The 11,049-nt window shown below is 33.9% G+C and overlaps 1 protein-coding gene across 1 annotated transcript; it reads right to left on the bottom strand.

Moving 5' to 3' along the window:
- Positions 1-869: 869 nt before the first annotated feature.
- On the bottom strand, positions 870-9,799 carry LOC141336096 (uncharacterized). The gene is made up of 5 exons (XM_073841647.1): positions 9,332-9,799; positions 8,723-9,049; positions 8,267-8,618; positions 1,521-1,673; positions 870-1,200 (listed from the first exon to the last, which is right to left on the bottom strand). Exons 1-5 carry the CDS (start codon positions 9,390-9,392, stop codon positions 1,002-1,004), a joined length of 1,092 nt encoding a protein of 363 aa, XP_073697748.1. The 5' UTR covers positions 9,393-9,799; the 3' UTR covers positions 870-1,001.
- Positions 9,800-11,049: the final 1,250 nt, after the last annotated feature.

Raw genomic sequence — 11,049 nt, 5'->3', positions numbered from 1 at the left:
AAAGTGATCATAAAGACTTAAATGTTTAGATAAAAGCTATATTTTAAATAACTGCTGTTCTTTGAAACTTATTCATCAAAGAGTCCTGAAAAAGTATCACAGGCTCTAAAACATACACTGACAACTTAACATTCAATAACACTGGCAATAAATCAGCATATTGATAATAAATGAGATTGATCTGTAAAAGATGCTGAACATTCAGCTGTGCATCTTAGAAATAAATTATATTGGAAAGTATAGTAAAATATAAAACTTATTTTAAATTGTAATAATCTTTCACAAGTTTACTGTTATGTTTAAATAAATGCAGTCTTGATGAACATTTAAAAAACTTTAAAAAACTTTTTTTAAAGAACAATAAAAATCATACTGATCTAACTATAACAATCATCACTCTCTCTGCCTTTGACTGTATCTGTCATCCCTCTGTCTGTATCTGACTGTATCATTGTTTTGTAAAATATCTAATGTATTGCCCTTTTTGTTATTTTCTATATTTTTAGCCACTCTTTGCATCCTGGGATGGGGGAGCATCTGGAGCTGAACTGTTAAATAAAATTGGACCTGTTTTTCAAGATTAAGATGTGTCAAATTATTAATATTTTTGTTTTTTATTAAATAATAGGTGCACTAAGTTTACATACTATACAACACTTTATGCAGTTAAATATTGTTTAAAGCTTATGCAGTTAATAAATTGTTTAAATTGCAAGTCATTAATAATCTGGAAAATAAATACTGCAAATACAGAATACACAAATTAAAGTAGTATACTGTAAAAAAACTCAACAATGTAAAAAATACAGTTATTTGTTGTAATCAGGAAATACAGGATGATGCTGTAAATTAAAATTACAGCAATGCTGCTGTAAATGTTACAGTAACCGGCTGGCAACCCTGCTGCCAGTATTTTACTGTCAAATTTACAGCAAATTTTTTGCAGTGTAATACACAGATCAGACATACATCTATGACTGTAATATGTACAACAACAGCTTTCAGTGAATCACATTATAGAACAGACAGTGAACTGAATGCTGAACGTTTAATTGATTCACATTGTCTCTTGCAGTAGAATTGGACATGTTTATTGTTTCATATGTCACTTTATCTTCATTCTCAGCTTTGCCCTTCAGAAAACAAACCATTAAAAACTGCAAAAATAACACTTTTCTGAGCTTTAACAAGAAATCAAATCTAAATCACGGGCATTACTAAACTCACTGATGGTCCACCAGTCTCTCTTTTATTACCCTAAAAAAAAAGAATAAATAATACTCATATGAGATAAACAATATGAGTATTTATGATAAAACACACTTGCAAAACCCTGGAGGCTAACAATGCGAATGACATTCAGATTTCAAAACTGTTCAAATGAATGATAGAAACGAATTTAGAAATTTACATTACATTACTAAACCGGTTTGATAATCTCAAATGTTTCTTGTTTGCTCTTCAATAAAGTGAGATCTAAACTTTTTCTGTAATTGTTAGAAATTAGGAAATCTGGAAACTCGCCAGCTCTTTTATTTCTCCAGATCAGCCAGAGAACAGCAAGAATGAAAACAACGAATGCAGCGGCGGAAACAGAAACATAAATCACTTTGCCCGAAGAAGAGATAGTCACAGTCAGGTATTGATGACTATTAGAGTCCAAATCAATGCATCCACAATAACATCAATAATAATGGCTTAATCAGCAGCACTTTGATCTGTAGAAGTTTTTGGTGTTTTTAGAATTGAGGAATCTTGAGATTTTGTGGTGCAGACTTGAATCACTGCTGTCGTTGTTGTATCTTGAGCTGTAAACATGAATGTTAGTTCAATAAATCATACTGTAGGATTTGACAATCATACAATTATATTTATTTTTTATTTACAATCATATTTGATTTAGTTAACAAGCAAGATAACTCTAGAATTATACACTGCAATGCACTGATGTGAGAAAGACCGTAATAATGTACCTTTAGTTGTGCGTGTGGTTGTTGTTGTTTTATCTTGAGCTGTAAAATATGAATTAGTTCAGATGCATCATACTGTAGAACAGGGGTTTTCAAAGTGCCTGAGAAATAATTTGCTATACCGCATTTCCTATCATCTGAAACTATCTGAAACTCCTATGATTTATATTTCAAAGGAACTAAATTCATATAAATCACTTCACGTCACGTCAAATAAGCAAAACGCAGACACGCGTTGATACACTTCAAAGTTTCTTGATAGATTTCTCAAGTTTGTGTGAAATTGGCAGTATTGCTGAGTTTTTATTTATTTATTTATTTTATTTTATTTTTTGTGATGCCCTTCGGATTTGTGGCAAGCACATTTTGTTTCTTTTCTTTACTTTACCCTCACATTGACACCATTAAAGGCCCAGTAAAAGCTGTACTTTCTTCACCAACTGAGGAAGTTCAACCAGCCACAGGAACTGTTGAAACAGTACTTATCCGCCATCATTCAATCCGTCCTATATGCTCTATAGCTGTCTGGTTCAGCTCAGCCACCAAATCTGACCTCAGAAGACTAAGTCTGATATCATTGGTACGACCCTCCCTATTCTCCAAGAACTGTACTCATCCAGAGTAAGCAAAAGGACTGGCAAAATCACTCTGAACCTCTCACATCCAGCATCCCTCACATCCCTCTTTGAGCTGTTACCATCTGGTTGACGCTACAGACCACCGAGCACCAGAACGACCAGACACAGGAACCGTTTCTTCCCACAGGAAAACCATTTTATGAACACTTGACAATAATTGTGAAACACAACGCTATTAATACACTTATACATGTATTTATCTAACACACAAACTTGGTTTGCAATTTGAATGTGCACATAATATACTTGTACATACAATTGTCAATTTGTTTATGTTGTTCCATATTTACTGTTTTGTCCTGTCGCTGTCATTTTGTTGCACTGTGGAAGACTTTGTCATAAAAACAAATTCCACGTATATGTAAACATATCTGGAAATAAAGCTCATTCTAATTCTGATTCAAAAGAAGGATGTTTTGCTGTTATTTTTTAAGGTATACCTATATATAAAAAAACCCGACTTTTTGCCGTTTTGGATGTTGTTTTGACATCGCAGCCTCTTCATCTTTAATCTGGTGTTTGACAGCAAATTTTGATTTAGTCTTAGTCATAGTCTTTTGACTAAAATGACATTTAGTTTTAGCTATCTGAATTGTTTTAGCTTGTTTTAGTCTAGTTTGGGAGATCTTCATGAGATTTAGTTGGCTAAAATCTAACGAAGGTATTTACATTGTAATGCATTTATTATACATTTCTCTAAAATTAACAAACTCATTGTATACAGTTAAATATTAAGTTTTATCATGATAGACACATATTTATTATATTGTAATTAAATATGATTTATATTATAATTAAATGAAACCACTTCTCATAAAGAAACAAGAACATAGTCTTATTTTCAATGCAATACCAATGGTTATATATGCTGATTATGCAGTCTTTATAACTTGTTTCTTCATTCTTTTAAACAGACATATTTATTTACAGTATATAAATACATTTAGATCTGTATTAACAGTCTGTATTAGGGCTACTAATGTGATTCAGTCTTTGACTTTATCTCTTTATTTTGCTGCTTGATTAAGCATATAATAATAATAATAATAATAATAATAATAATAATAATAATCAGCAGGGATGCCTATTAGATCCTGTACCCACTAAATTACTAAAAGAGTTGTTGCCTGTAGCAGAAGTACCACTTCTTAATATTGTTAACTCGTCATTATCTTTAGGTCATGTCCCAAAACCATTCAAACTAGCGGTTATTAAGCCTCTTATTAAGAAAGCACAACTAGACCCTAGTGAACTGGCAAATTACAGACCCATTTCTAATCTTCCATTTATGTCTAAAATTCTAGAAAAAGTTGTGTCTGCTCAATTGTGCTCCTTCTTGCAAAATAATATTCTCTTTGAAGAATTTTCTATTAAATTCAGATAAGACAGTGATATTACTTATTGGACCAAAAAACAGTAGACAGAATCTCTTAAACTGCAACTTGCAACTAGATGGATGTACTGTTATTTCCTCTACAGTCAAAAATCTGGGTATTATATTAGACAGCAACCTGTCCTTTGAAAATCATATTTCCTATGTTACTAAAACAGCATTCTTTCATCTTAGAAACATTGCTAAGCTACGGAACATGTTTCCTGTTTCTGATGCAGAAAAGTTAGTTCATGCATTCATGACGTCTAGACTGGACTATTGTAATGCACTACTAGGTGGTTGTCCGGCTTCTTCAATAAATAAGTTACAGGTGTCCAAAATGCAGCTGCTAGAGTCCTTACCAGATCAAGAAAATATGATCATATTACCCCAATTTTACAGTCTCTGCACTGGCTACCTATTAGTTTCCGTATCACTTACAAAATACTACTTCTTATAAGGTCCTTAATGGTTTAGCTCCTGCATACCTAACTAGTCTCCTACTACGCTTTAAATCCCTCACGCTCCCTAAGGTCGCAAAACTCTGGACTTTTAGTGGTACCTAGGATAGCAAAGTCCACTAAAGGAGGGAGAGCCTTTTCACATTTGGCTCCCAAACTCTGGAATAGCCTTCCTGATAACGTTTGGGGTTCAGACACACTCTCTATGTTTAAATCTAGGTTAAAGACTCATCTCTTTAGCCAAGCATTCACATAATGAATCTCATAACGTACTTCAGTTACATTTGATCAAAAGCACAACTTTCTTCGGCTTGGGCTAAACACATATATATATATATTTTTTTTTTGGTTGGAACAGCAGCTACGCTTATTATTTGTCTGTTTGTTTCTCTGTTTCTGCCATGGGATTTCCATCCTGTGGGAACTAGGAATAACACAAGATTCAGTCTGGAATCAGAAGAAGAGATGATGCCAACCCCTCAGAGGACCGCAGATGATGCCAGCCTTGAAACAACAAACAGCACTACACAATTTTTCTACAAGTTTGATGGCAAACACATAATCATTACTATTAGTGTTCATCATCTGTTTGATTACATCATTACTAATTTCAATATTTATATCATATGTACTTCGACTTAACATACAGTAGTCACCACTAACAAGCTACTAAATGTATTGTGGTAGCCTACATTTTTGTACAGCTGCTTTGCAACGATTTGTATCATGAAAAGCACTATACAAATAAACTTGAATCGAATTGAACTGACAATACAATTAGAATGCGTCCTCTATTTTAAAACCCACAAGCTGCCAATGCTCTTTACATAATATATATATTTATATGTGTGTATGTGTGTGTTTGTTTTTGTGACATATCAGGACACAAATGTGTGTAATAACATGGGTATGACATAGGTATTACAAGGAGAGGGTGACTTATGAGGACATTGCCCATGTCCCCACTTTTCAAAAGGCTTATAAATCATACAGAATACATTTTTTTGAGAATGTAAAGATATGCACAGTCTCCTGTGAGGGCTAGGTTTAGGTGTAGGGAAGGTGTAGGGTGATAGCAAATATCGTTTGTACAGTATAAAAACCATTACGTCTATGGAATGTCCCCACAATTCACAAAAACAAACATGTGTGTGTGTGTGTGTGTGTGTGTGTGTGTGTGTGTGTGTGTGTGTGTGTTTGTGTGTGACATTGGGCCACAAAACCAGTCATAAGGTTACATTTTACAAAACTGAGATTTATACATCATATGAAATCTCAATAAATACGCTTTCTATTGATGAATGGTTTGTTAGGATAGGACCATTTTTGGCTGAGATACATCTGTTTGAAAATCTGGAATCTGAGGGAGCAAAAATAAATAAATCAAAATAATGAGAGAATCACCTTTAAAAGTTGTCCAAATGAAGTTCTTAACAATGCATACTACTAATCAACATTTACAGTTGGAATTTTACAAAAAAATCTTAATGTAACATGATCTTTACTTAATTTCTTAATGATTTTTGGCATAAAAGAAAAATCAATCATTTTGAGCCATACAATGTATTTTTGGCTACTGCTACAAATAAACCCCAGCGACTTAAGACTGGTTTTGTGGTCCAGGGTCATATATATATAGACTCTTATCAGGCGATAAAAAAAAATATCGCCGTTAATCTATTCTCAAAGTTGGGTTGGGAGCTGGGTCTAAACTACGTAAGTTATGATGACTTTCACCTTGATATTTTTAGCGCGGATGACGTATACCTAGTCGAATTGCACTGTAGGAGGCGAGAACAAGTCTTCAACTTCTGTGAAATTACCACATCAAACGAGTTGTGCAAACATGGATGCAGTTATGAAGCCGCTTCAGGGCAGGTGCACGTGCCCCAGTGAAAATCTGCTGTGCCCCAGTAAAATCTCAAATTTGAGTTATAATCTACTTTGATAATGCCGAAATAAAGACATTAATCTATATGCAACAACTGAATTGACGCTTCTAAAAGCAATGCAGTTTAATCAAAGACTATGCACGCAGATAGGCTATCCATGCCCGTGCGCGTCTGTGTATTTAAGGGGAACGCGCACGTCGTGCAGCCTTTTGCGCAGAAGTACTTACAAGTTTGTATAGGTAATTATGTTGTAAATGCAATTGTCAAGCAGTTTGTGATTCATTTTGGAAACTGGTTAGCGCCTGGTCTAATGCGCCACCTGGCCTGTTCTCGAAGACTAACTTTTAGTCATTATTTGGGTAGCACACATATTCTGAAAATGCCTTCAGCACAAATCAAATTAGCAATTTTAATCTCGATTAATTCCAAGATTTAATCTAGATAAAAAAATTTATCTATGCCCACCCCTAATATATATATATATACTTCTCAAAAAAAGGGAACACTTGGAGGTACATGTGTTGTTTAAGTGTTCCCCTTTATTTTTTTGAGCAGTGTAGTTTAGAAACCCAATGTTCCACTGCAACTAAGGATTCATTCATGTAAACGAATCATGCGGAACGAGATGTTTGTGAGCAGTTTCCGTTTCGCTTACTGCTGCAAAATTGACATTCATTAGACATTCAGATTCATACAAGTTAAACTCTTTGCGCTCGTTATGTTTTGAGGCCAAACTAAATCATATAGACAGAAATATATGCCCTTTAAATTGCACAAGAAAAAAAAAAAAAAAAAACGAGAAAGAAAGAAAGAAAGAAAGAAAGAAAGAAAAATGTTTTTAATATGTGGTACTGAATATATATATATATATACATTTTAGATCTATTTTATGTTAATGTCATGTTGTTGTTGTTGTTATTCTGTTTTAGATGTTTTAAACTGCATGACATTGCTTTGTTTTTGCCTTGCTTATAATGTTAAGTTTAAAATATTAATATTCTGAATATTTTACAGTTGTTTTATAACTGTATCCGAAATGGGGGCAGATTTTAATGAATTTAAGTGGGTTCAGTGTAATAAAACATATTAGAAATGTGGTTTCAGCACCATATATAAAAACAATAAAGGCATAATCAAAAAAAAAAAAAAGTTTTGTGCATTATAGGGAATACTACTATAAATATGATACAGTTAATTTGATATGTTTAGATTGAATTGTGTTATTGTTTAATAGATTTAAATCATTGTATACATTCAAAATTGTTACAAACCACATAAATGGCTTATTCCAAAAGCAGAGCCTTTCCTGAACATTTTAGTATTGGTTTTAGAGTATAATGTCATGTCAAAATGTCAGTTAAATTGTTTAATTAATTCAGATGGTTGATTTAAATATCACTTTTCTATTATTGAAATTAAGCCTTGTGCAACGAATAGGTCATATATTTCTGATTTAGTTTGGGTTCAAAACATAAGCGCAAAGAGTTTAATTGGTTTGAATCAAAATGTCTAATGAATGTCAAACATTTTAGTGCTGATAATGTTTGTTGATGTTTTACTTTATTTACCAATATTACCAATATTTCACAATATTTCTTAATGTAATAATTTATACACCAATACGACTCTCTCTCTCTCTCTCTCTTTTATCCTAAAAATACGTTCAATATGTTCAACACTCACAGCCACATTAAGTTTAGCCCGAATCACCGCTGCTGTAGAATATGGCCATTATATTTTAACTTTGATCACATTGCATAATAAAATATTTTACATTTCTTCATTATTTACAGCGGCTCTTGTTGGACTGATAAACTTACAGTTCATGAGTTTGCAGCAGTGCTTTGAGTTTCTCTTCTGTCAGACTGAAAGAAGCTTTAGAGCCTTAGTTTGTTCTACTTCAGCGATATTAATAGTCCTTAGTGTTACTGACATTAAAAGAAACAAAAACTGATTGATGACATTTTCCTTACCTGAAATCTTGACAGTATATGTGGCTGAGGTCTTGACTTGATTTCTGTGAGTAACATTGCATCTCCACTCTCTGTTGTCATCTTCATTCAGGAGTGTTGTAGTCAGAGTGATGATACAGTGTCCTGGAGCTGATATCTGATATCTGGAGTCTGATATCGTCAGTTTATCACCAGCCTGATTCACCCAGAACAGCTGATATCCCTCAGAACGGATCCAATAATCACAAGCAGCATATGAATATGAATACAACTGACAGGAGAGAGTCACAGAGCTGCCTGGACTGATCTCAGTCTGTGAGGATGATGAAGAGACTGAAAAAACAAAATAACACACAAATCACACACTGTTCAATCATCATGAGAGTTTAAATGAAGAATTTGCTCTTTTTAAACTGACCATATAATTGAAAAATTACCGTGAAGAACATGCAGATAAACACGCGCATCAATTCCATGTTTCTGCTCTCTATTCACACCCGTCCATTGTTGGCAGATGTATAATCCAGAATCTTCTTTTGTGATGTTCTTGATGTTCAGAGAGCAGTCAGACCCCAGACTCAGTCTCTCATGTCTCTCTGTGTCTTTCTTCTTTATCCCTAAACTAATCAGTTCAACTGCTGCTGAATGTCTGTTCATATAGATCCATGTAGTTGATTTGCAGTTAGCAAGAGCATTATTACAGGGCAGACGGACATTTTCACCAGAACTGATGAACACATGAACATCATCCACTCCACTGGTACCTGAAACACAAGAACATTTAAATTATAATTATTTCTACATGAATTATTATATATAATGAGAAAGACTGCAGGAGAACAGTTTGAATCACTAACACACTCTTTATATGAAGATAATTCAGCATCAGATGTTTGAGTGTGAAACTGTCTAGTTTTAGTTCATTCAGGAATAATCCAGAATGTTCTGTATATAACACAAAAATAAACTAAACATATTCAAATGAACTCTTTCCCAGACGAACTGATGATCTGAATGTCTTGTAGGGAAAGTACAGCTGTCTTTACCTGTGAGAAGTGAAGAGAGAAAGATCAGTCCCAGCAGACACAGATGACACTTATCAGCCATTTTCTCTTTCTGTCAGTCTTCCTCTTCATTATATGCTCACAACTCTGTCTTTAAATACTAGCAGCGCTTCCTGTGTTTAACTTCCTCTGATCTGATTGGCTGAGTGTTTAAATGCTGTTAGTGACAGAATGTCAGTCATAATGGAGAAGTGAGAGAACTGAGATCAGCTCAGGCAGTTTTAAGCTGCATTTGTTCTCTAAACGCCTCGATCGGTTAAATCTTCCCTCGAGAGCTGAGTGTGGCCTGTTGCTGGTGTTGGGTTGAACTCTGTTTCTTCTATATTTCCTATGAACTGCCTAACCATAACCACTAACCAGAAAAAAGCAGCTGTGAAACATGTTCTTCAGTGTGAAAACTGCATGTTGCTGCTAAAACCACATTTGCTCTAAACCCAATCTATAGGCAGTTATTTGCATTACTTTTAGTTGCACTTCTTTCTTTTAGCAGCTTCCTAGAAATAAATAAATTAAAATATTACTGAAAAAACTGGTTTGTTACTGAAAAGTTATTTACGTGTTAAATGGTTTTTCCAAATATCTGACCAATGACTTCAGAGGAGTTCAGAAAAGTAGGCTTTCAAATATATTTCAAAATGGTGGACAGCAAGTTTGACTATGGCATTATTGATATTGTTGTTACTACGACTCAAAGAAGGAAGTCATTTATAACATTAACAAATGTAATGGCCTGATGCCAAAATGATTGTATCCCTGCAATTTACACCAAACTTGTGTCTGTCTCAATATCAACACTTGAGACAGGAAGTAAAACATTGCTGTTTAAGTTCATTTCAATAGAAGATGACATATTATGAATTAGCAAAACGGAAATTGTTAAAAAATATATTGGTGCAAAGATGTATTGTATATGTAAGATGTCTAAACTGCATAAATGTATGTATTTTGTACAATTACAGAAGCACCAGAATTACTAAACACAGTTATATAACGCACACTCATCTGTAAGTGCAAAATGCTTAAAATCTAAATGTGTAAATGAAGTTGTGTAATAAACGTGCAATTTTACAGCACTGTAAGCTTTTTTCTCCTCTTAATTCAATTCAAGTTTATTTAATATCTGTATAACACTTTTCATGATACAAATCTTAGCACTAATGTTCATCTTCTGTCTCGTGTTGTGGTTTGTGTGCTAGTGTTTTCAGAAGCGTGTTTCTGCTGGTTGTGTGAACTCAGTTTGACCTCACTGGGTTAAACACACATTATTTAGGACAGATAGCTGTGAATTTTCACACACCCAGATCACAGTTCCTCTTCTTTTTTTAACTGGTTTTCTACACCTAAAACTTTTTCATTTGTGTAAATGTTAGCTGCAATCCAGCTCACTAGATTTGTTAGTTCCACTGGTGCCGTTGATCTAAACTATTTATTTCAGTTTTTTCCATATCCAAACACCTGGCTTTTATTTTCAGGTAAAGTCAAAGACCTCGATTAGTTGATTTAGGTGTGTTTAATTAGTTTTAGTTTAGTTTAGTTAGTTGAAAAGAGTCTCTCTGCAGGAACCTGGTGTAGCACATATATTTTTCTCCACATTTCCATTGACCAGTGGTTCCCAAAGCAGTTCCTGGAGTCTCCTCAACAATGTTTCTGCCACTGGAGTCTCTATTGATGAACTGATGATGGAATCAGAGAGAAATACA

Source organism: Garra rufa, chromosome 1 (genome assembly GCF_049309525.1).
Source record: "Garra rufa chromosome 1, GarRuf1.0, whole genome shotgun sequence".
NCBI classification, from domain to species: domain Eukaryota; kingdom Metazoa; phylum Chordata; class Actinopteri; order Cypriniformes; family Cyprinidae; genus Garra; species Garra rufa.
The sequence above is the reverse complement of the archived record's forward strand: the minus strand, read 5'-3'. Positions and strand labels throughout refer to the sequence as shown.

What these genes read in the sequence shown, in the direction of transcription:
- LOC141336096 (XM_073841647.1), bottom strand. Translation starts at nt 9,392, where the DNA reads ATGGCTGATAAGTGTCATCTGTGTCTGCTGGGACTGATCTTTCTCTCT. An exon ending in TCTCTCTTCACTTCTCACAG is followed by an intron (nt 9,050 to 9,331) that starts GTAAAGACAGCT and finishes CTTGTGTTTCAG; the next exon opens with GTACCAGTGGAGTGGATGAT. An exon ending in TTATCTGCATGTTCTTCACG is followed by an intron (nt 8,619 to 8,722) that starts GTAATTTTTCAA and finishes TTGTTTTTTCAG; the next exon opens with TCTCTTCATCATCCTCACAG.